The sequence below is a fragment of the Onychostruthus taczanowskii genome, unplaced genomic scaffold, assembly GCF_017590055.1.
Source record: "Onychostruthus taczanowskii isolate IOZ18803 unplaced genomic scaffold, ASM1759005v1 scaffold43, whole genome shotgun sequence".
Taxonomy (NCBI): Eukaryota; Metazoa; Chordata; class Aves; order Passeriformes; family Passeridae; genus Onychostruthus; species Onychostruthus taczanowskii.
This window is the reverse complement of record NW_024501792.1, coordinates 279,106-303,474: the sequence shown is the minus strand read 5'-3', so window position 1 is coordinate 303,474 and position 24,369 is coordinate 279,106. Positions and strand designations below refer to the sequence as shown.

Here is a 24,369-nt window from a genome sequence, read left to right as displayed (position 1 = left end):
TTGAGCCAGGGCTCTGCACTGTCCTGTAGCATCTCGGTGCTCTTAGGACCCAAGAGATGCGTTTCAGAGAGGTCAGAGTTACAGGGCGGGATGGGGTGAGGGTATCAGCCCTTCGCTGGTGCCTGAGCAGCGGCGTTAGTGCGGCAGCCGTGCCCGGGTCTGGCGGGGACGGTGCCCGGACCGTGCCCCCTGTGTGCATCTTGTGCACCTTAATGCAGGACGAGCTGCGTGCTGCTTCTTGTTGTGACGGATGTTGGTTTGTGCAAGCCTTGCCCAGGAACGTGGGCTTTGTTCCTGCTGCCGCCGGTGGGTTTCCAGCCCTCTCCATATCCATTCTCCCCCAGTGAGAAGTGTGGCTGAGGAGCAGAGGCTGAAGGCCAAGGCTCTGTGTGCCTCTTCTGTGCTGCAGCCTTCCTCCTCCTTGCGTGCAGTTATTTCTGGAGCCCCCTTGAATCTCTTGCGCTGCATTTGCTCCTTTCCCTGTTCACAGTTTCTCATCAAAACAAACTTCTGAGGGCGGTGAGTCACCTCAGAGCAGGGAAAACAGCAAAACCTTCCTATTCTATCATTCCTGGCTGACCTTGTAATTTTATCTCTAGTACCCTCCTTCCTCCCAGCCTCTTGATTTTTTACTCATCTCTTGTTGCTGTAATTTAATACTAATAGGATTTGGGTTTGGGTTGTTATTTTTCCAGCAGGTAGGGCTTTGGTTCAGTTTGGGTTTGCAAGTGCAGGGTGTGTTAGCAGTGGCAGCACACTGGTGTTAATTACCAGCTACAGAGCTTGTTTTATAGCCCCGTGGCGCGTAACCTCAGAAAGGAATAACCAGACTAGTTATGGCAACAAAACCACGCACACTCCCCAAAATCTTAACAAATTGGTTGCACAAAGAGTGGTTCCTGGTGGCTTCTGTGGGCTGCCAGGCAGCCACAACCCTTTCAGAAGTGGTACAGGATAAGCTCTCTGCCATTAGCACAAACCTTCCCTCAAAGGCTGAATAAAAGCATGCAGAAATCATTGAAATATTAAATGGTAACTTAGAGCAGAGGATCAGTAATTGGCCTTTATGCTTACAGCAGCCTTTGTGAGTTCTCTGTTTGCTGGAGCAGAAAAACCCCAGAAAATCATGCCCTGTCCTGCCTCAGGTTTCATTGTTATAATGCAGTGTGTTAGCAAGGGTGTTTGTGGGGTTTTTTCTCCACTGGAAAAATCCGCCCTGCGGCGTAAGGTGGGGTCAGCCGACATGCACGGCACGCGCTACGGCAGCAAAATTAGCAACATGATTTAAGTGGTTTGCCTTTGTGGGAGTATGCCTGCCCCGAGCCTCTCGGCCTTGGCTCCTCATCAGGCAGCTCCTCCTGGGGCTTCTGAGGTGTTCCAGGGTGTCCTGGCTTTTCTCAGGATAAAAAGAGCACTTGGGACGAGTTGAGGGGGGTTGCACACACATGTGTGCTCTTTCTTGTGAAAGTTGAGCAAAAGCAATGTTCTAAATGGGTCAGAGAATTGCCACCAAAAGTTTTTTTGTTTGAATAGCTGACACAGGTGTGTGCTGTCTTTGTGTGTGGAGTATTGTCCATGACCAGTATGGGTGGGAGGCTCAAAAAAGTAGTTGATTCATTACTCAATGGATGGAACTTGTGCTCCAGTGGCCTGGAAGCATCTTAATATTTTTTTCTCAATGGTGAGAGTAAGTAGAAACTGGAGTTCATTTGCCTGCAGCTTTGCTGGTTCAGATTAATTAAAAGTGTGATCTTAAGGAGCTGGGATTGATCAGGCTGTGCTGACTGCAGGATCCTCTGCATTTACAGGAGCCTCTGTAAATCGGGATACACGACACAGGCCCAGCAGTTGTTCCTGCTGTAATGTTTTTCCCATACCACAGCAATGCCAGTTATGGAGCTGCATCTCAGTTGTCACCCAGGCTGAGCCGTTGGCAGCAGCATCAGCTGAACTGCAGCCACGAGCAGGGGTGGTGGGACCCCCAGTGCTGGGGGTGCCTCTCCTAGTAGTCATTGACTGAGGTTGTTTGTGCTTGCCATGTGCACTGACCACCCTGTGGTGAGCCTGGGCTGCAAAGATTTTATAAATCTGGTAAAGAGAGTTTCTGTAATCATTTGTTTTAAGTGGCTGAACCAACCATAGCATGGGGCCTTGAGCAGCGAGTGCCTCACCAAACCTCAAGTGGTCTGTGTGGAGTGGGAAGGGGGAGCAACAACAGGCTGCTGGGCCCTTGCTCTGACACCTTATTGTCAGTAAGAAGTGACATGCACAAATGGCATGTGCCACCACACTGAAAATAGCTCCTGAGCGTGCCCTGGGAGCAGGCGGCCGCCTTATATGTCCTGCTGCACATGCTGCTGCCTCGGGGTGGGGGAGCCCCTTCCCAGCACAGGTGCTGCACATCCCACAGCGAGGGTGGCCTGCCTGCATTCTCCTGAGGACACGAGGGGCTGAATGTCAGTCTGTGAATTTAGCAGGGAAAAAACTGAGTGTGATGTCCGAGATGATGTTGCTGTTTGCGTTAAGCAAGTGTGGCTGGGCTTGAGTGTCAGTCTGTCAGCAGAAAGGAAGGAAAGAAGCAGTGCTCCTCTGGGTGCTCAGCAAGCCTTGCAGAAACAGCTTGATGTCCATCCTGGTCACCTTTTCACATAAGCTTTCTCTATTTCTTGCACATAGGATTGCCAGGTGCTCTTAAATCAGATGAAAGAGATCACAGGAATTCAGGATTCAGCATTCCTGCTTGCTGCTCTAAAGGTTTGTGTATATTGCCATTGTTTTGGGGAAAGAGAGCTCTGACGTTGTCCAAAAAGCCAGGCAAGTTCAGGCTCCCGCCCAGCGTAGCGCACAGGTGTTTGCTGTGTGTTTGTCAGCTGATGATGGCTGGTCCTCGTTAGAATGGTCCATGTGTGGCCTGAGAGTGACACAGGGTCAGCCTGGATGCATGAGAGGCAAAGGGTAAATCCTCTGCTGTTCTTCTCCTCACTGGTGCTTTCCCCTCTCATTCCACCAGGCTGCTGATGGAGATCTCATGGAAGCAGTCACCTTCCTGACAGAGGACCCTGCTCCAGAGCCAGTGCTGAACCCAGCTGCTGCAGAGCCATCCGCCTGGGAAGGAGGCACAGTGGGCAAACAGCTCCCACAGGGTAAGCTTACCTCTGCTCACCCTACAGCTTCATGTGTTTGCACATCCATCCTCCCTGCTTCTGCCAGCAGTACCTCCCTCCAGCTTCTGTTCTGGTGCATATTTTGTCAGTACTGATCACTTAGTAGTGTTTTAATAATGTTTGGAGGTGACATATCACAGTTAAAAAGCTGATGTTCCTGTCTCATTATTTCAAGAGCTGTGAACTGTTTAAGCTCTGAATTTGGCTGTAAGGAAATCTGGGTAGTGCACAGCTGCATGCTTTGCCCTGTTCTGCTCATCCAGCTCACTCAGTGGCCCCTAGATTGCCTGGCATGATCTGAACAGGGATTTCTGTTTAAAACCTGAGCTAGAAGATTTTGCTTGTATTGATTGAAGAGCCATGTTTGTGAAGCGTGATGTTTTCAGAATTTCCTCTTAAAGAGAATGTTTGCTGCTGCTGGTGGAAAACTGATCAGAGTGCTGCCTCTACTTCTAGATGTTGGTGCTGCACCTGCCCCTCACAACCAAGACAACCTCCGCACAGCCAACGCTGTCAGACCACTGGAATCACCAAAAGCTCCAGCTGCAGAAAGGGATGCAGCTGAAAGGTCAGTGGAGCTGTAAATGCCCCCCACTTTGGTTTTCCCAGATATCATAAGTGGGTTCTGAAGCTAGTAACTGTAGAACTACCATGGATCACCTGCCAGGTGGACAGCTACTGGCTGGAGGGGAGTTTGATTCCTGTAGCTCTTGTGCATCTTTGGGAGGTGTTTTACAGCACAGTGTTTCTCTTGTGACAGACCACAGGATGCCCATTCTGCTGAAAACAAAAACCGCTCCAAAAGGAAACGCTGTGAAGTCTGGGGAGAGAACCCCAAGCAGAATGACTGGAGAAGAGCTGGTGACTGGCCTGTTGGAATGAAAAATATAGGAAATACGTGTTGGTTTAGTGCTGTTATACAGGTAATGGGCAAAAAAGTTCTCTTTTTCTGATATCAAACTTGCTATGGTCTTGAAGTCAGAATGTTTCTCAGTTAGAAGCAGTTTTGTGAGGGAGTCATTGTATGCAGATGAGTGAATGTGTCCCTGCTCAAACACAGAAACTTCTGGGTTTATGTGATGTGCTTATACAGAAAGAGCCAAAGAGCAATTCAATAGGCTTTACTTAAAAATAGCTACAGATACAGAGAATCTGTGTGTCTGTGTGCAGGGAGTTGTGCAGTGATGGCCAAGTGCCTGCTGAAATGATAGAAGCTTGCCTGGCAAAGTGAACTGATAATTTAATTTTACTGCAGTTATTGTTGGCTCGATAACACATGGTGTATCATATTTCAGTTAATGGAATACACTGCCATAGATGCTTGGACAAATAAACAACTAGGCAGCATATATTATTAGTAATGACCTGAAGAAGAGACAGTAGTAAGTAGAACTGAGCAGATTTGTCTCTCCTAACCATTTCACATCAGCAGAGAGATGTTAATCACTTGTCTTCAGCTCTGAGAGGAACCAAGAAAGCTGCAAATGGTTCTTCTCACCATGGCTCGTTCTTGGATGCTTTTCTGAGCCTGCCTGTGTAGAATAGAATGATTTTCCTAAAAGGTTTATATCTATCCTAGAAATGACAGGATGAGATTTCGCCCTTGGCTGGGTACAAACATGCTGATGATCTCAAAGGTCTGTTCCAGCCCAGTTAAATCTGTGATTCTGACTCTGTGCTGGCCCAGCAAGGGGCTGCTCACACTGTAAACGTGCGTTCAGTAACACGGGACCATTGGGAATGTGAAGTTCACAAAAGAAACCCGTCAGGTCAGAGTGAAAGCAGGGCATCAGGTTGCAGTGAGCACAGTCCTTGCAGGTGCTGACTGAGCTTTGCCTCTCCTCTCCTCTCCTTTCAGTCTCTGTTTCAGCTGCCAGAATTCCGGAGGCTGGTCCTTGGGTACTCCCTCCCACAGAATGTGCTTGAAAGTTGTCGTAGTCACACTGTAAGTCTTGATTCAGTAACAATGTCAAGTTTCCCTCTTTTATGGTGTAGCATTCTGCTCTTTCTCCAGCCAGTTTAATTTGGGGCCATCTGAGACCTGAGGCTTTAAAATCATCTGGCTACATTTAAGACAAATTTAGGAAATTCTCAAAAACAGAGTCAGGATAGGGAAAACAAGGGCTGCTTCTTGTACCTCTGCCCTCTAGAGCCTTTAACTGCTGTGTGGGGAGATGTTTTTCCTATAAAACTTCTTCGGCAGCTCCAGATTACTCCTTGGTTTGCATGCATGGTAGAAGAACTGGTGTTTGAGCCAGTGTGCAGCTGGTTGGGTACCTTTTACAATATGTGCCTGTGGTGTTGGGTAGCACTGCGTTTTGAGGTGATGCTTTTTAGAGCTGCAGGAAGGCTTTGACTTTTCTTCTTTTTGCAATGCAGGAAAAAAGAAATATTGCATTCATGCAAGAACTTCAGTGTCTGTTTGCATTAATGCTGGGGACATGGCGTAAGTTTGTAGACCCTTCTGCAGCACTGGAGCTCTTGAGGGACGTGTTCAGATCAGCTGAACAACCACAGGTAAAACCACGTTGAAAAGCCTTTTGCCCTCTTCAAACCAGCAGTCACAGCCACGGCAGCCCCATTTTGCCTGATCCTGCTGGTACTTTGAGAGGCCTTTTCCCATGTTTGTCAGCCCACAAGCAGCTGTCCCTGTGTCGTTAGAGCAGAGCGTGCTAATTAACCAGCCAGTGTAGCGTGGCACTACCCAGTGCCATCTGCGTAGTCGGGGAGCGATCACGATAATTTCCTCTGATCTAGTGTTCAGATGAGCAGGGTTCATTATCAGTCTAAATCAGCACTTCAGTCTCGTGTAGCTCAGCTGAGTGGGTGCAGCAGTGCCAGTCAGGCTGTGTTCAGTGTTCAGCAGACTGGGGGAACGCTTTCTGGTGGGTGTCATGACTGACTCTCCACTTTCATCTCTCTTCTAGCAAGATGTGAGTGAGTTTACACACAAACTGCTGGACTGGCTGGAGGATGCATTCCAGCTCACTGTGAATGCCACGTGAGTGCTCTGTGGTCTTGGGAGTTTGACCTAAGGAGGGTTTTAATAAATTGGAGGACTTTATGTGAAAATTTTGAGCAAATGAGTGTTCTTTGTTTCCTGTGGATGAGGCTTACTAAGCTTGAAATGTTGTGTTTGCATCTCCTGTTGGTGTGTGGGACTTCACTCAGTGCCAATATGGCCTGCAGAGTAAATGAACTTTTGAGGGAGCTCAGCAGCCCCTCAAAAACCCCTCAGCAGGTGAACAGAAGAGCTCTGGTAGTTTGAAACTTCCTTTCAGAAGCTGGCATCTTAACCCTTTTTTTTCCACTCCTGCCAGTGTGTTATCATGTGCTTTGGAACATGAAAATTAATGAGATGCTTCCTCTTTATTTAATGCTTGGATAGAAAAATGTATTTTTGCCTGTAGGCCCCCAAGCAGAGGTTTAGATTATGACTTGGGGTTCTTTTGAAGCCTCCAGCTGCAAATTAAAGTGTGCTTTTGCTCTCTGAAACAGGAGCCTTGGGGACAAATCTGAAAACCCAATGGTGCAGCTCTTCTACGGGACTTTCCTGACTGAGGGTGTCCATGAGGGTGAGTTAAGGCTTTGGTAGATTCAGCTTGTTAACTCCTTTGAGGGTTTTGGAGTTAACCAGAATTCTTTGTTCTCTTGAGTTAGCTCATGGTTTCTGTATGGTTTCCATCATCCAGGCAACACTTTTTCCAAGATTGAGACCTTTGGTCAGTATCCCCTTCAGGTAAATGGGTACCGGAACTTGAACGAGTGCTTGGAAGGAGCCATGGTGGAGGGAGAGATGGATGAGGCAACAGCATCTCAGTCAGTGAAGTATGGACAGGAGGTTAGTTTGACCTTTTTTTGTTGAGCCTTTGGTTGCCTGCTGCAGAAAAGTGCAGCACACAAAGTGCAGGGCAACTGATAACTTTAAATGGCAGCTGCGAGTGTTCTCTAAGAATTGAATACAAAACATTTTCTGGATACCTGGAATCTCATGTAGATGTCTGCTAGTGTTAGATGTTCAGACACTAAGTGTGCTTAGACACTAAGTCTTTGCTGATTTTTAAAGATGTGATGTCCTATGTAACCAGTTCAGAGACTGTATTTTAAATTGCAAAGGTCAATGCCTCTGAGTCGAGTGTGATCAAGTCTCTCTCTTTCTGTTGAAGCCTACCTGTACCTGAGTAGGGGGAGACCTACTGCCTCCATATTTTCGGAGGGTAAAAGTACAGTGCTTAACTCCATGGTATGCCATTTGGAATTTGTCTCTTTCTCCCTATTATATTGTGTACGGTTTGGGGTTTCTCTTCTTGGTTTCACTCTTATTTTCTGACTGTGATGATTTTATTTCTTTTTTTTTCATCTCACTAATCACAAACCAATCATAAAAAACATGGTTGCATCAAGGTGAAGAAGCACCATTGCATTCAGCATCCTCTGTGTGTAGGTGCAGCAAAAGTTAGCTTGGAGAGAGGCTGGGAAACAGCATTGGCAAAGGTATCTGGTGTAGGCAGGGCAGGGAAGAGCATTTCAGTTCTATGAGAATGTCTGAAAATTGTGTTGCTGTGGTTTAAACTAGCAAAGGAGAAACAGTATTGAGCAGGGGAGCCCTGTTCTGACTCTGGACTCAAGTGTTTGTCCTGGGTTTTCCTGGTTTCTGCCTGAGGCAGTTCAGGTGCATTTACAGGGGATGTGGGTGTAGCTGGTGTTGGCTGGCACTGGAGACAAAGGCATGTTAGAGCTCATCAGGCAGGTTTGTTTCAATCCAAGCTTTTTTAGTTCCTCAAAATTCTTTCCCAAAATTAAGGGAAATTTGACCTGTCATGGAGCTGTTTTAATTCTTCTATCTGCACAGATAGGAGGAAAAGGCTCTGCCTTAATTTCTGAGAAGCCTTACTGGGAAAATTGTGATCTTAGTTTCACTTCCTAGGATGTGGTGGGTAAAGGGTGGCATGGCAGGGGACATAAGGGAACAAGGTGATTTTGTCTTTTGAGCACAAAGGGAAGTGCACTGAAAGTAAAAGCAGCAGGGGAATTAACAGAAACTTCTCTAGGCTATGGGAGCATAAATCATTCCTCCTTTGTGGTTATGGGCTGCTTCTTAGAAAGCTCTGGTGTGGGGGAGTTTTGTTGCTGCAGCACATCTGACATGAATTCCACAAAGGAGAAGGAGCTTAGTGTGCTCATCCTGAATCCAGAGGGGAGCATGAAGTGGGTGGTGCCAAGCTAAAATAGGTAAAGGAAGTTTCTGGCAGTGGATGCTGGAAGTTGTTGTGAATCCAGGAAGAGAAAGAGGAAGTGTAAATTCTACTGAGAATTTTTCTTTCAGCATAACTCTTTGAAATAGTGTATGAAGTTACAGAAAGTAGCTGGGGGTCTTCTTTGTATCCCCTAAATCAAGTAGTTTTCAAGTAGACTGAGAGAGAATAAGGATTCTGGTGCTGCAGGAGGACTCCTGGTTTATCACTGCATGTGATCTGCCTCAGAAGAGAACTCTCTTGGGGGCTCCTAGATGATGTGCAGATGGTGTGTAGCCTCAACTAATTTGTAAAATTCGGTGCTGGACTTAATAATCCATCAAGCTGGATGCATCAGGCAATGACAAGTAATGTTGAGAGCAATTATGAGACTTTTTCACAGTAAAAATGTAAAATGGAAACATAAATTACTAACTTGTAAAATTTGGCTTTCTGACTAGTCACTCTGCAAACAAAACCTAATTCTGTGCTTAAAGACAGAGACTTTTAAATCAGTCTGAAATCATATAGGATCAGTCTAAAATGTGCCATTAGCAGTCATCTTAAAACATTTCCCTCTGGGGGCATTTCTGCTTTTGTTACAGCGCTGGTTTACAAAACTCCCACCAGTTCTGACCTTTGAACTCTCCCGATTTGAGTTCAATCAGTCACTAGGACAGCCAGAGAAAATTCACACCAAGCTAGAGTTTCCCCAGACTATTTATATGGACAGGTGAGTTGTCCTGTTGTACGGTATGTTTAAAGCTGTTGCTTTGTTATAAATAAATAAATTTAAAAGGTTGTTTGGGTGAGCAAGGAAAGATTCTAAAATATTTACAGAAGATTGTGGATGTTAGAGATAAACAAATCTCACCTGGCAAACGGGGCTCTGTATTTCTGTTTAGGTACCTCTACTGCAATAAAGATCTTATTCAGATGAAAAGAGAGGAAATGAAGAGATTGAAGGAGAAAATGGTGACTCTGCAGCAGAAACTGGAAAGGTGAGTGGTCAGCTGGTTTTATTTTTATGCCCTCTGGAAGAGTGCAAGTGTTTCCTTTTAAATGAGCTTTCCAGTAGCAGAGAAGCTTGTAGGGGAAAGAGAAACATCAACATGCTTGTTCTGAAGAATGGGAGAAGGAAGTGTATTTTCAAAAACAAACCTGTCTCTTCAATTGTTTCTGAATTTTACTGATACTGTTACAGGAATAAATTCTTTAAAGATCAGGGCTGACACTGTCATCTGCACTGGCAGTGGAGGTGAGGAAGCCCAGTAGCACATTACAGAAAAAGTTATTGTTCTCTCTTCCCATGAGGTTTAAACCCATCTCGTTCCTTCATCCACGCACCCTGCATTTCTCTGCAGGTACATGGAGTATGGCTCTGGCCCAGCCCGCTTTCCACTGCCTGACATGCTGCAGTACGTGCTCGAGTTCATTGCGACAAAGCCAGCCGTGGCTGCGTCCTCCGCTCAGGGCTCTCACACAGCAGCCCTGCGCTCCCGAGCCAAGCCCGACGTCCTGGGCGTGCTGTCACAGCCAAACAGGTCAGGAAACAAAGAAAAAGGACACTTCACTTCCCAACGAAATGGTCCTGGGTGGCATTCCAAAAGTGGGTACTTATCTGGGCACTGGTGAACACGATGCTGTAAAGTGCAAATGCTTGTGCAAGTAGTGGGTCGCTGCTTTGCTGGTCGTTTGGTTCTGTTGGTGTAAGTAGAGCACTGCTCCTTGATCTGTTCTTTCCCCTTGTCCAAAAGCATCCCTATATTCCTTGCCTAAGCAGCAGTTAAGAACTAAATTATGTGCTCTTTTTGGTTAGGCTACTCATTTTTTTGCTTCGTTGACCAGTAAATTACAGCAATATTGGATTATTGTAACCCGGGCCAGCATGGTTGGTTTAACACTCTAAATTAAGCTGAGTAAACACACACGTTTTCTTAGTAGTAATGGAAGGAATTTTTAGCATTGCTCATTGTGGATCTGTGCTTAGAGAGTTCTCTAAGAATTTTCCTTAGTATTTTTCCTATATTGTAGTTTGAATTGTGAAGGCAGAAGCACATTGCAGTGTACTTGTTCTCTCTACATTTTATACTGCTCTGGAAAGAAAATCCTGCTCCAGCTCTGGAGTAACTTTTGTTTGGTTTATTTTGTATCATTTTCCAAAAAAAGAAAAACTAGAGAAATATTAAAAAACCTGCCCACTACTCTTGGACTTTGCTCCACAGCATACAAGAAAGGACTGATACCAGGACTGAAGATGAAGCCTTCTTTGTGGCAAATTCTTCGCCACAGCAAAGCTCCAGCGTGGAGCTCCAGCCTCCTGTTCCACCAGCAGAGCTGTCTGAAGGTCCAGCTCCTCACGTGGTCTCCAGGGAAGAGCTGAACCTGGTGCAGACATGTCTGCAGCGATGGAGAAACGAGATCGAGCAAGACGTGCAAGGTTGGCCCCAGATGCATTCGTAGGGATTTTCCTCCTGAATGCCCCCCTGGTTTCTCCTCTGTGGCTTTGCTGGATGCAGCCTGAACTACAGATGATTTTGTCCCTGTTTGAGCTCTGGTGTTGAGTCTGATGTTCTCTGCATGGCCTCAAACTCTTTGAAGTGAAAGGAGCTAGCATAGCCTGATGAGTAGTCATTAATTTTTATGCATTTCTCTCATTGTTGATGTTCTTGGCAGATCTGAAGGAGTCTATTGCCAGAGTCAACCTGTCCATCCAACAGATGTACTGTGACCCTCTCCTCCAGCAGGTAGGAAATGCAGCTTCAGTATGTAAATATTAACCTAGTATTGCTGATCCTCATTTTTGTTAGTACATGATGGTTTAAATTGCCCCTTCCACTGTATTTTTAAATTTCCAGTCATGAAGCAGAGAAAGATTTACTTAGGGAAATCTTGTTTCTTCTTTCCCTAGAAGTCAGTTTTCACATAGTAAGAAATGCATCAAATTGCTCGACTCTGTGCCATGCTCCACCTACAAACATTCCCACTGTTCATGTGCAGAGGTCAGGCAGGATCAGTCCCTGCCTGCACACCTGAGTGGTGTCCATGTCACTTGGCAGGTTCCCTATCGCCTGCATGCAGTCCTGGTCCATGAGGGGCAAGCAAATGCTGGGCACTACTGGGCCTTCATCTATGACCAGCCTCGTAAAAGATGGCTCAAGTACAATGACATCTCAGTGACAGAGTCCTCGTGGGAAGAGCTGGAGCGAGAGTCCTTCGGAGGCTTGAGGAACGCCAGTGCCTACTGCCTGATGTACATCAGTGACCAGGTGTCCCCTGCTGGTGCAGGTACACAGCCACACTGCTGGTTAATGCGATGCTTGTGTCTGGTGTGTCTCTGGCCTGCGTGGTCCTTATGTTCCTCAGCTTCTCCAGCACAGTTGTCTTTTGACAAAGCGCAAAACTTCACCTCAGATAGGATTGAAATAATCTGCTTCGTGCTTGATTCATTTCTAAGTCCCTGATAGGGCTGGAAACTGCCAGGAGAAGCATCCAGGTGAGATTAGAAACAGCACCTCATGAGTGAATTATGTGTGTACGGACTGACACTGCCCTTTTGCCACATTCAGCGTGCATCTAGTGCTGGTGTTCTTCATTTTGACTTTTGTACTGTTTATGTGGCAGCATTTGTTTCCTCAGGGCATGTAAAACACCCCCTTTTATCTCTCCCGTTTTTGTCACACTCCCTGACTCGTTTGCTTGGTCTTTGATGACTGTTACACTGAGTCCAAATGGGCTCTTTTTTGTGCAGCCTTTCCCCGAGAGGTGTTGGTACCTGAGTGGCTCAGAATTAGTGTGTTTGCAGTGTCAGTGCTTTGTGGAGAATTGCTGTGCACGTGGCTCTAGCCGTGGCAAACAGCTGTACAAGGACCCAGTCATTTCACACGTGGCTCATTTTGATGTAATAAATGGAAAGAAACAATGGAGAGCTGACATTCTGTTCATTGCTAAATGTGGCTGATGAGGATCTGGAGGTTGTTCTTTGTTTTCTTATGACAGTTCTGAAATGAACCCATGGGGTGTGTTTTTTCTCCTATTTAATGCAATTTTTTGTTGTTTTTTAAAGCATTTTGCAAAGGGTGCATAAAAATATCTGCTGTAGAAAGTTGCCATTTGCTTTTGATAAATTTTAGGACTTGTCTGAAGCTGATGCTTCTTGGGTTTTGTGCTGTTTTAAAAGAGAATACTGAAGTAGATCTAAAAAGCACTAAGAAATATCAGCATGGTACTCATGCAGCCCTTAGCTTTACCTGCTGTTCAGTGGTGAAGGTGTCACCTCTGGCTGAGCTGTGAACTTTCCAGCTGTTGGCAGCTGAGTGCTGCTCCCTGTACACCTGGAGCCCTTGGGTCAGGATGTGTCTGACCTGCATCAGCAGGCACTGCCTCTGGAATTGCTCTGTGTAGATGCTGTCCAGTAGTAGAACAAAACAGGGGTTTGTTTTAGATAACTCTGTAGATTTGTCTTTATTTTTTGCGCCTTTGCTTCTGGATCACCTTAAATTACAGAGCCAGTAGAAAATTTGGCTTCTTTCCCCTTTTATCCCTCAGCCAGTTTCCTTGTGGCTGCCCATGATATTGTGTGTGTGCTTAGTCCCTGAAGGTGGTGCCCTGCCACAGTGTGTTTCCTCATGCCAGTCTTGCATTTCCTGCAGATGAGGATGAGGGCCCAGAGGCTAGACAGCTCCAGAAAGAAGTGGAAGCCTTGTCCCCAGAACTGAGGCACTACATCCAGGAGGACAACTGGCGCCTGGAGCAGGAGGCAGAGGAGTGGGATGAGGAGCAGTCTTGCAAGATTCCTCAGATGGAGCCTTCACCTTCTTCTGAATTGCAGGACCTCTCCTCTGAGTCAGGACCAGGTAATCTCACTCTGAATTTGCAAACCGTGTCAGAACCAGGAGCAGCCAGCTGGTCAGCAGTACCACCGTGTTGAAACCTTGCACAAATGTGTCAGAATGCAGGAGCAGCCGTGCAAGAGGCAGCAAAGGCAGCTGCTGGAGGCTCTGCCCCGACAGCACCAAAGGCTGTTCTGCTGGCTTTGCATGTGCATCCTCCCAAGCCTGTCCCCAGAAATGCTGTTTCCCATTCACTTAATCATCATGGACTAATATCAGTTCATTTCCAGCTGTTTCTTTTTTTTTATTTTATAAATGTGGAGGGGACAAGTGCTGTTCTGTGGAGTGGGAAGCGTTACTTGGCAGTCCCTGGTGTGCCATTCCCACTGGAAAGGGGTACGCGCACGCTGGCGTGCAGGGCCTTCACCTGGGGGGTGTGTAAAACTGCATGGACAAGCTGCAAAACATTTTAGAACACGAGAGAAAAAAAAGTCTTGCAGCTCTTGCTGACTAGCACCACACGTGTGTCCCGGCAGAGCAATCACCGGTCTGTGAGCCGAGCGTGCACTCCCTGTCCTCGGAGCATGCCAGGATTGCCAAGGAGCAGACTGCCAAGGCCATTGCCAACACTGCTGATGCCTACGAGAAGAACGGTGTCGAGGCAGCTCTGTGTGAGGTAGGAGCTCAGCCTTGGACCAACAACCTCCCCCTTCTGCTCTCTGTATTATTCTTCTTGATAGATCTTTGCTTTTCCCGTTTCTGTGAAGTTCTGTAGCTGTGCCACGTTTAGCTCGGTCCCCTTTGGCTTTCCTGTATTTTGCTTTGGATTTTCTTACTCTCTCTCTTCTTTTTCTTCTTGGCCACAGCGCAAGGAGGTAGAGCCTCTGAAGGCCCATCCAGAAGAAACATCCCCCTCAGTTCAGGCAGAGCAGCCCCAGGACACTCAGGAAGCAGAGGCTGCTGCCCAAACTAGCTCACAGGTCTCTGAAGTGGAAATCCCCAGTGTGGGGAAGATTCCCGTTAGATCCGATGCAGATGGATATAATGAGGAGGTACAGATCCCAGTGCAGGGGTTAATTACTGCTGCTCGTTAGGCTGTGGCTTTGTAGATAGCTGGCTTTCAGCTGCCCTAAGGGTGGGTGTCACAGTGTCTGTCATAGGAGCAGCGCCCTGTACAAAGTCAGTTTTCCTACTGTGCAAGGGAAGGGGAACCACATAGTTCCATAATTCCCTTTTTAAACGTCATCAGAAAAGGAGCTCTGTAAGAGCACTCGATTTGTCAATCTGCATGTTGGTCATGAGTCCTCTTTCTGGCACAATTCTATCAAAATTGATCCTGCCTGTGTTAATTTCTTTGCAAGTCTCTTTGCTGGCTTCAGTTACTATTTTGTCCCCAGTCAAAGACCTTAATCCCAACAGCATAATTTACATACCCCGCCCACTGATTTTTTGGGATCTGACTTTAACTGCTCTCATACATGCTCAAGCAGTGTTTTGGAAGTTCCCTCACAAGTTGGATTTCACACAAACACTGGGGATGTCACTCCTTGAGTAGGTTTGAGATGTTCTTGAGTGATGTTGGCTGAAGGAACTGCTGCACCACAGGTTCTGCATTTATTTTACATGTCTTAGGAAGATTGAGTGGGACGTGGTGGGGACATGGCCAGCCTGCTTTTACTTTCTCACTTGTTGAATTTAAAAATTCAAGTGTTTGGAGTGACCAGCTTTGAGACCTTTAAATGCCAAAAAAAAAGCCCAGCATGTAAAAGTGCATGTGATGGATAGAGTCAGTAGCATGCGAGTAACTCGCAGCCCCAGTCATCACACCTGTACTCATACAATTTCCTTTAAAACTTACCTTTTGAAAGTTTCTTCCATTCTTCACTATGCTGTCTCTTCTTTCCCTGTCTGTCACTGTTTTCCTTGTTCCTGTTTGTGTCTGTTCTCCTGCTTCTGTGGTAGGTGATGCTGAGTCCAGCCATGCAAGGTGTCATCCTGGCTATTGCAAAAGCCCGCCAGACCTTTGATCGTGATGGGTCTGAAGCAGGGCTTGTTAAGGTATTGATTTGTTTGCTAAATCAAATAGTATGGATATCTGTTTGCCCAGAATAGAGTATGTGCCATATTGACAGGTCAGGAATGTAAAGGGAACGATTTGTGCACTTTTTCTTCTAGTTAATGGCCTTTGCCCCACATTTCAGTTCCTGTTCTCTTACAGTGATGAGATATCCATGGGTTCAAAACAATTGTTAGAGCTTGCAGGAGAGCACCCTCTTCCCAGTAAAAACAGAAACTTTCCTTTTTTCTGCTTATTCTTTTAGTACTGTAAAATTTGGTTTTTTGATCCTGAACATACTTGCTTACTGTGACCTCTGCTGTCAAAGACATCCTCAAGAAGTGTCTGTGTGAACAGAGGTTTGAAAGCATAACCACTGCTGAATGCTGAAGCTGGTGTTAGGTTTACAGGCAGGTAGACTTAAGTAAAAATACCACATGGAAAAAATCATCCATGCTGGTAATCTAAGGGAATATAAATCACAAGATACTCTTGCACCTCCTGCAGGTAGAAATGTGTCCCAGTGGATTTTGGCAGTCTGGGCACTTGTCACAGGGTTACCAAATCTGTCTAAGGCAGCTGTACCCCCTCTGTCAAAGGCATTTACACACCCTGGCACTTCTGGAAGCTCACACTTGGCACGTGGGGTTTGCCTGGCTGTGGGGGCCGTTGGTTCAGAGCTGAGGTGTTGGTGGGCCTCCTTTGACCACTGGGGCATCACCAGCAGAGGAGGCTCGGTGTCACCAGAGGAGCCCTTCCAGGCAGGACCGGTTTGAGCTCCTGTTGGCTGCTGTGGCACTGCCACGGGCAGACAGGTGGATCTGTCAGTGCCTGTGTTCCATTGGCAGGCATTCCATGAGGAGTACTCCCGGCTGTACCTGCTTTCCAAAGAGACCCCAACCCCCCAGAACGATGCCCGCTTGCAGCACGTGCTCATCTACTTCCTGCAGAACAACGCTCCGCAGCAGGTGGTGGAGCGGACCCTCCTCGAGCAGTTTGCAGACAAAAACCTCAGCTACGACGAACGGTGAGTGCCCAGCACTCCAGGGTAGGCTTTTCCCAGCGGGATGTGGCCGAGGCCGCTGTTGTGATTTTTCTCCTTTCTGCTCACATGGAGCAGGTCCATCAGCATCATGAAGGTGGCACGGGCCAAGCTGAGCGAAATCGGTCCTGACGATGTTGACATGGAGGAGTACAAGGTGAGGGATGAGTGCTGTCTGATCCTTGCAGCTGTCCTAGCTGGCTCTGCCCAGACTGGGAACTGGGGAGCACAGCATGGAGCTGGGTGGCCAGCACAGTGGGTGTCTGAGGAGGCTGCTGAGGGAGAAGGAATACAACGAAAACCTGAGCTTGGAGGAGTGTCTGCACTTGGCTAGATTCATTTATGTGTCACTCAGGAGAGACAGTTAAACGCTTCAAAGGGTGGAACTAGGGACCCCAGACTATGCATGTGAGTGTGCCAGGTGAGGCTGATGCTCTGCTTTCCTCCTCCTCCTCACAGAGATGGCACGAAGACTACAGCCTTTTTCGCAAGGTGTCCATTTACCTGCTGACAGGGTTGGAACTCTACCAGAATAGAAAGTAAGTTCCTCTAATTGTGTTTGGACAAGATAAGTTGTAGCTAAAAGTAAAGGCCACCGTGACAATTTTTTTTCTTTCTGAACTACAATGGCCTGTGTTTGAGGCCAGTGGGAGCTTTTTTGACCTGCTAATAGTTCTTCTTGAATCCACAATCAAGCTTGGTTAACAGTTTAAAAAATACGAGGCTGAGCTGCTAGCTGCCTGCCTGACAATTCCGAGAGTTTCCCCTAAGATTTCCCTTTGGGAAGTAGAGCTTTATATTCTGTTTTCCAGAGATGGATTGGCAGGAATGATTGCCATCACTTTGGGATTTTTCACCTTGGACTTCTGTATTAAAAGGAAACTGCCTCGAAATGGATGTTACACTTTGTGTAAACACACACTGTGGAGCCCTCTAGACTCAAAGGGCTTTGGTTTCCTCCTTACCATTCTAGAACCTGTATTTTCCTTAAATGGTGCAGGCTTTCAGAAATTATTCCTGAATGGAAACAGAACTGAATTCTGAGGTAGTTCACAGTGACAAGCCACCAAACTCAGGTGGGCAAATTGACGTGAGGCATGACAAGAGCAGCTTAGAATTCCCCCAAATTGACCTAATCCCTGTCAGCAGTTTTCTCACCTGAAGCTTGTAACGTGTGAGAGACTGAAATACACAGCCCTTCTTGGGGTGTCCTCTCATAGTGCAGTTCCTGGAGCAGTACAGAAAACAAACGTGGAACAAACACATTGCACATGAACTTGGTTTTAACTGCCCAGACACTTGTTTGGCATTCTGGGCAAAAAGGAGCAGGAATGGCTTGACATGGGGCATGTGTTCATTAGTGCTTTGGCAAGGAAATACAGCTTTTCCCATCGAGCCTGCTGCTCCCAGCCAGGCCCTGCAGGGAAGGTTTCCTGAGCTGAGCCACGGGAGTGGCTGTAGCCATGGCCCTGGCAGAGCCCCAGGCCTGCAGAGCTGACCCTCTTCTTGCAGGTACCAAGAGTCACTCACCTACCTGGTCTACGCCTACCAAAGCAACACCAAGCTGCTGCTGAAGGGAACCAACCGCGGCGTGAGCGAGTCGCTGATCGCCCTGTACCGGAGGAAGTGTCTCCTGGTTGGTATTGAGGAGCTCAGCACTCCCTTGGGAGAGGAGGGGAGGGAGCAGCCAGGGTAGCCAGGACCAGTGTAACTGCTTCTGTTATGTCTTTGGTGTGATTCTGCCCCTTGCTGAGTGCCAGCAGCAGTATGGAAAGCTAACAATAATCATAATTCAATTAAAGAGCGTGCCACATAGGTTTCGGGGAGTCTAGGCAAAGGCAGGTCTGGATCTTGCCATCTTCAAACCAGAATTGTAAATAAGCTGTATGCTCTCTGTGTACAGATACAGCAAATTGCATGTATGTGTATGAATATATTATTTTCCAGTTTGTTTTCTGTGGTGTGTTTCCCATGACCGAAAGTGGCTGTTCCACCAGAAGCTGGTGCTGTTAGTCCTTATTTTCTGCATGGCTGCCAGTGCAGGGCCCAGGCTGGGCCTTTCCTGGATGGTTGTCCATGGTCCATGCTTGCTCTTTACAAGTCTGTCCCCAATTCTCCTTCCACCCCCAGAAGCTGAACGAGGTGGCAGCTTCTCTTTTTGTCAGCTGCGAAGAAGCTCATGTGTCAGAGGGTGTGAGCATCCTGAACGAGCTGATCATCCCCTGCATGCATCTCATGAACAACTTTGAGATCTCCAAGGAGGACCTGGATGCCATCGAGGTCATGAGGAACCGCTGGTGCTCCTATTTGGGACGAGAAGACATGGATGGTAGGAAATGGCTGCTGTGCATGGGCAGGGTAGTATTGGGATCTGAACTGGGAAAGAATTAAAGACCATCTAAAATTCTTGGTGTCTGCACTGCAGCCCATCAAGGCCCTTCTAATTGTGGGAGGAGAAATGCATTTGAGTCACCTATTAAATCCTGTTACAGAAGAATTAATCTTTTGTGCTAAAAGAGGCTGCAGAAATGTCCCTCATCCCTAAAATGGGACAGCTGATGTCCCAAGAATGGCTTAGAGCTCCCTTGAGGGCCTTGGGTCTTCTGTTGAGGTTTCTCCCCAACTGGAGGTACCCAGGAATGGCAGGTGAATGCAGACATGCTTGGTGGCATGGCATGCTCCTCTTCAGGAGGGAGGAGCAGGTGTTATCGGAGCCAAGGTTATGGAGGATGGAATGGGGGAGCAGATTTGGGGCATCTCTGCCTTCTGAAGAGGAGTTTGTCATTGTAGAGCTGAATGTTGGTTCTGAGCAGCTGTTCTTGTTCTGTATTTTCTTCTGGAGTCAGCCTCTGTGACTCCCTTCGGGTCATTTCTCTTCAGACAAATTTGTCCTGACTTGCCTTGATGTGTGCATGAAGGTCTGGGGAGTTTTTATCACTAACAGAGGGTAAATTACTTCAGACAAATTTGTCCTGACTTGCCTTGATGTGTTCATGAAGGTCTGGGGAGTCCCTGCAGAGTTTTTATCACTAACAGAGGGTAAACTTGATGAAAGAAAATTATGTAAAACCACAGAGGTTTACCCTCAAAGTACAGTTGTAAAAATTAATACTGGATAAATCTGTCCCAGTTCCTGGCCTTGATGTGACAGCCTCTGCTTACACAGAGGTTTTAAAGAACCAGAGGCTGAGTGCTCACCCCTCCCAGGCTGCGTGAGCTGGCTCAGGTGTTGCCTGCTCTTCTTCACCCCAGAGGGGCTGTGGTGTGTTGTGCACTCCAGTGGCCTCTGGGCACGGAGCTGCCCTGGGAGTGGATGGTACCAGCTCAGCACGGGCTGAACTGGCCTGTCTGAGGGCATACAGCATGTGAAGGCTCCGTTCCCCTAACTGCACAGTCAATATTTGAGTGTCACCCCGAAGCAGGCAGCAATTCTTCAGCTGACAGCCGGGACAGCGGCGCCTCTCCAGGGAAGGCGCTGCCTCAGGGGACATGGCGTGTCCTCAGGCAGCCAGGTGGCAGTGGAGCTTCCCTCACGGAGCCCCGGGAGGCTGCTCCTCCCTGGTGGTGGGCTGGGCAGCTCTCAGCGCAGGGAGAGCAGTCTGCAAAAGGCTCCGCAGCTCCTTAACTCCTCCTGGAGCCCTCTGCCATTTGCTGCCTCTGACTGTTTCCTCCTTTCCCCTTGACAGCAAAGCTGCAGAGGAAGCTGGGTGAGCTGCTGCCCCGGCTGCTGGACGGCTCCACTGAGGTCATAGTGCTGAAAGAGCCGCCGAAGATCCGGCCCAACTCCCCCTACGACCTGTGCAGCCGCTTTGCGGCCGTCATGGAGTCCATCCACGGGGCCTCCGCCGTGGCCGTGAAGTAGCCGCGGGCCGCGGCCGCGCCACGGCCCGCCAGGCAGAGCTGCAGCGGGGAGGAGAGGGGCGGTTCGGATTCCGAGCTGCGCTCTTTGTAAATATGAGCGGATAAAAAGCAGTATTGCACTTCTGAGGCAAAACGTAAGGCAGGAACTCGAAGGACCTGGACCACTGTTGCAGCGCAAGGCGCAGGCCCCGGCAGCACCGTGGGGCCTCTTCTGTCCTGGCGGCCTTCTAGATGCAGCCCCCGGGCCCGTGACGGCACGGGAGCCCAGCTCTGCTCAGCACCGCGCGCTGTGGCTGGGCCGGCGGGCACTTGCACAGCTCCCTGAGTCCATGGCCACTGCCAGAGGTGCATGTTCCAGCCCAGCCAGACTCCTGCTCGCAGGAGCCTGGGCTGAGCGAGGAGGAGGCAGCAAGGAGCAGCGGCTCGCGCTCTGCAGCGTGGGCGGTCATGCACGCAGCTGACTGTTGTGGTCAAGCCAAGCAGGCTTTTGCCTTTTGTACTCCAGCTGGCACCAGAAACCACGCAGGAGCCTTCCTTGAAGAAGCACAGGCAAATCCTGGCAGTGAGGAGCCAGGACGGGGCTGTGGGTTTGTGCCTGGCAGGAGCTGACTGGCTCAGGGCAATCACAGCACCCCAAAGGATATTCCCCTTGTGGCTGGAAAGCAAACTTCCTTCTCCCCTCGGGTGGTGGGTCAGGGCTGGATTACTGTTGATGACAGCTGGGAGGGCTCAGATCAGCCCGTTCTGTTGGTGGTGGGTGTTTGTGTTGACTTTGTTAACAAAGTGCCCTGTTGGCATTTCCTTTTGCGGTCGCCCTGTGCTTGCATTTGAGCTGCAGCACTTGTAAGCCAAAAGTTCTGAGTCAGTGGAGGGGGATCCTGTTTTTTGGAACTATGCAGAGTTTTCTAACAGTGCAATAAAAGCATTTGTTCTATGTTAGAATGAAAAAGCTCCTTCCATGTCTTTATTTCACCCTAGGGTTCTGCCTGAAGGTTCCCCCTGTACAGAATGTGTTGTTATTAGCAGAGCTGCCTTAAAGGTGGCTCCACCATCCTGTCAGGGGATGTTTCCCCAGTATTTAGGAGTAAAATGCTCACGTGGGGGAATCTTGCACTCTCCTGGTGAGTTTATGAGAGGTAGAACTGCTGTTAGCCACAGGCACTCTGGCTGCCAGTGTCCCAGCAGCCACCCACGCCTCCTCAGGGACCGGGGTGCTGCAGTGCCTGCGTGCTGCTCTCGCAGCTTGTTTCCCCCGTGGTTGTGACAGCAGTGGGATGAGGCCTGCAGCTCACTGCTCAGGTGCTTGACCTTCCATGAATGGAAGCACGGGGCTCTTGAACAGAGCCCCCAGGCCATCAGCCACCCGGGGCGTGCTACCTCCTCCCAGCCAGCACTTGGCATTGCCAGGCGGCTTTTGTGCACGTGGAAGCAGTAGGATGTGGTTTGGGAAGAGGAGAGCCTGTTTGTTCTTTCTCGTGAAACAGCGGCTTTGCCCTGCTCTTTGTGTTGCTGCCAGAAGCTGAAATGCCCAGCCCGTGCCCACAGCCTGCCTCAAGGAACCAACGGAGAGTGTCAGGAGTACAGAGAGGTGCCGGGGACGTCACGGTGTTTGGACTGGGCTGGACAGCAGGAGTGTTCCCAGGCTGGAAGCCTTTGCTCACTGTCCTGTCCTCCCATTTCCCAAGGGAATTACAGCCAAAACAGCCTCTTTGTGCTCCCTGGGTCGGTCAGCCCTCCTAGGGAGCTGGCAGGGGCTGCAGCTCCTTGGAGGGTGATGGCCAGGACCACTGCCCCTCAGTTCTACCTTGTTTGATTCTCTTTCAGAAGGACTGAGCACCTGCCTCTTCCACTTCACTCTCAGCAGCACCCACTCTGCCCCCAGTCCTGCAGCACCAGAACTCCCCGGGATCATCACTGCTCCCTTTCCTTGCCCATCCGCTCCTTCCTCTCCTCCAGCTGAGCAAAGTGCAGGTTTCAAAATGGGACTTAGAGGGAGTGGACTTTGCTTCCCGCAGGAATGCCGCTGTCGGCCGGGCCTTCCTTGAGATGGGTCACGCGCCCACGGCTTTGAGCCTGCAGGGATTAAACCAGCGCTGAACTCCCTTTCCAACCAGTGCCGTGGCAGCGGGCAGGCCCCTGTCAGGACTCCGGGTGCTAATCCAGCCTGATGGTCCATGCTCTTGCTCACAGAGGTGTGTAATCAGCCTTTATTTTTACAGCTGAATCAGGAAAATGTGGAAGGAACAGTTGAGACCAGCAGAAACCCTTTCTTGCCTCTTGTGCACAGGTAAATGATGCAGTCAAGGAACTTTTGACACAAAGGTCTGTGGCACTTATCGGCTTTATCATCTTAGCCATGAGAAGATGAGGCTCCTGCAGGGCACGCGGTCACTGCCATCCCACCTTTGCAGCAGGGACAGAACTTGGTGCTGCCTTGTCTCTCATTTTCCTCCTTCCCCCTTGTTTTCCATTTTTCTCTCTTTTCCTCCAATCTTTTCTGAACCGACCAAACCACAGCTGCAGCAGCAGTGCTGCCCCTTGCAGCTCCCACCCTGCATCCCACCTCTCCAAGATACAGCTGCATGTTCAGAGCACAGACACACTGCCAACGGACAAGATAATTTATTGCAAATACATCAGAGCAACACAGACATGCAAGGACAGAGCTGCTGCACTGGGGCGCAGCATTAGCCACGACAGACTTGGCTGTGGGGGACTCGCCAGGGATGCCAACAGTGTCACCCATCAGTGATGGTACCACGGTGTCACCAGCAGTACAAAGTGCTGCCTGCTGCTTGTTGCCTTCCCACACTTGCTTGGTGAGTGCTGCAGGGAAATCTGCTGCTCCTTAACAGAGAAAAAGTGAAGCAGACACGCAGAGGAAGGAGAGAAACCTGCAGAGCTGCCGTAGCAATTAGCGAATCATCCTGTGAAACAAGCAGGAGCCCTCCCTGCCAGGGGAAGAGCCACGAGGTGCACAGGGCACAGCACCCTGAGGCCCTAGATGACCAAGTCTGCGTTTTTGGGGTGCAGGGGGTGGCCCCCAGCCAGCCCTCGTGCAGCAGGGGCCTGGCGGCCGGCGGGGGCCAGCGGCGTTGCGGTGCTCGTGGAGCGGGCACTGCAGGCAAGGAGCAGTCCTCCGGCGGCCAGGAAGGCTCCAGCAAACCACCCCAGGAAGGTGGCCTCCCCAAACTCCCACCTGGGGACGATGTCGGGGACAGTCTCGTCCCAGAAGTCGAGGACGGTGTCGTAGGCGACCCAGGAGACCGGCACCAGCGTGGTGATCCCTGCCATGCCAAGCGTCGCTCCCCCGCCAAGCAGGAGCTGCCGCTTTCGCCCAGGTTTGTCCTCGCAGGTTCTCCAGCCCTCCAGCCCCAGGGCAGCGAGGAGACAGCCCAGCAGCCCCAGCCCGTTGGACAGGCACATCAGGAGGCGGGAGATGCGCAGCTCGGGGGGCAGCGCCAGGAAGGAGCCGTGGGCTTGGCATTCAACCACCCCCTCCTCCTGGGTGATGCAGACCTGCCAGAGCCCCATGTTCCAGACCTCCAGCTCGTTCAGGTCCAGGTTGAGGTTCTTCCAGAGTGGCACGAAGGTGGTGACGCAGGAGCTGATCCAGCCGAGGACAGCCAGCAGCATCCCCCCTCCCTGCGCCTTTGCCCAGCAGCCCCCGGCCATGCCGCCGCCGCCCCGCTGACCGCCGCGCCCCGATCAGCCTCCCGAGCGGCGGCCGCGGGCATTAACGCTTGTGCGGCAGCGTCCGCCCGGCCGCGTCTGCCGCCCGGGGGGGCGAATTCAAGCCTGCTCCTCCAACGCCGGGGTGTGGCCACGGTCGTTTTCCAGCTCTTGTTGGTTTTTCCACGCTAAAAGGAGAGCCCGGCTCAGCAGGAAAAGCCGGGTGCATCCCGCGGTAACTCCGAGCGGGGTCCCGCCGCCGCCTCGCCGTGCCCAGGAGGGTTAAGGCAAAGCACGCAAATCCTCCGAGCCTTGGCCACCCCGGAGCGAGGGCCTTGGCAGGGAGAGCGATTCTCGGCAGCAGCAGCAGGTCCAGCCTCGGTGGGGCACGGCTGGCACCGCAGCGCGAGATGCAGGCAGCAGAGAGCCGGCATCGGGCTTTTCTCGGGAGTCAGAGCCTCGGTTGGAGGCCTTGATCCTCATTCGGGCATTAATTAAATATGCAAAG

The 24,369-nt window shown here is 49.6% G+C and overlaps 2 protein-coding genes across 4 annotated transcripts; one reads left to right on the top strand and one right to left on the bottom strand.

Annotated features, from left to right (window-relative positions):
- USP28 (ubiquitin specific peptidase 28) lies at positions 1-21,138 on the top strand. Of its 3 annotated transcripts, none has more exons than XM_041413708.1 (26): positions 42-71; positions 2,677-2,754; positions 3,011-3,143; positions 3,621-3,732; positions 3,925-4,087; positions 5,023-5,109; positions 5,544-5,681; positions 6,092-6,165; positions 6,663-6,739; positions 6,857-7,005; positions 9,004-9,131; positions 9,304-9,399; positions 9,763-9,942; positions 10,624-10,838; positions 11,075-11,145; positions 11,458-11,686; positions 13,051-13,254; positions 13,767-13,906; positions 14,097-14,282; positions 15,193-15,288; positions 16,135-16,313; positions 16,407-16,485; positions 16,788-16,867; positions 17,841-17,964; positions 18,459-18,657; positions 20,015-21,138. In XM_041413708.1, the coding sequence occupies exons 1-26, from the start codon at positions 57-59 to the stop codon at positions 20,188-20,190; spliced, it is 3,408 nt and encodes a 1,135-aa protein (XP_041269642.1). In that variant the 5' UTR covers positions 42-56; the 3' UTR covers positions 20,191-21,138. The 3 variants fall into 3 exon arrangements, with proteins under 3 accessions (XP_041269644.1, XP_041269642.1, XP_041269643.1); XM_041413709.1 differs by lacking the exon at positions 42-71 and adding an exon at positions 2,219-2,456; XM_041413710.1 differs by lacking the exons at positions 14,097-14,282; positions 15,193-15,288 and having other exon boundaries at positions 1-71.
- A 1,654-nt stretch (positions 21,139-22,792) lies between these two features.
- Positions 22,793-23,902, bottom strand: CLDN25 (claudin 25). Its single transcript, XM_041413724.1, has one exon. It carries the CDS (start codon positions 23,862-23,864, stop codon positions 23,190-23,192), a length of 675 nt encoding a protein of 224 aa, XP_041269658.1. The 5' UTR covers positions 23,865-23,902; the 3' UTR covers positions 22,793-23,189.
- Between the last annotated feature and the right edge of the window lie 467 nt (positions 23,903-24,369).

Excerpts from the sequence above, each read along its gene's own strand:
- CLDN25 (XM_041413724.1), bottom strand. The coding sequence starts at position 23,864 with ATGGCCGGGGGCTGCTGGGCAAAGGCGCAGGGAGGGGGGATGCTGCTG.
- USP28 (XM_041413708.1), top strand. Across the intron at positions 7,006-9,003 it reads CAGTGAAGTATGGACAGGAG|CGCTGGTTTACAAAACTCCC; the intron begins GTTAGTTTGACC and ends CTTTTGTTACAG. Across the intron at positions 16,486-16,787 it reads TTGACATGGAGGAGTACAAG|AGATGGCACGAAGACTACAG; the intron begins GTGAGGGATGAG and ends TCCTCCTCACAG.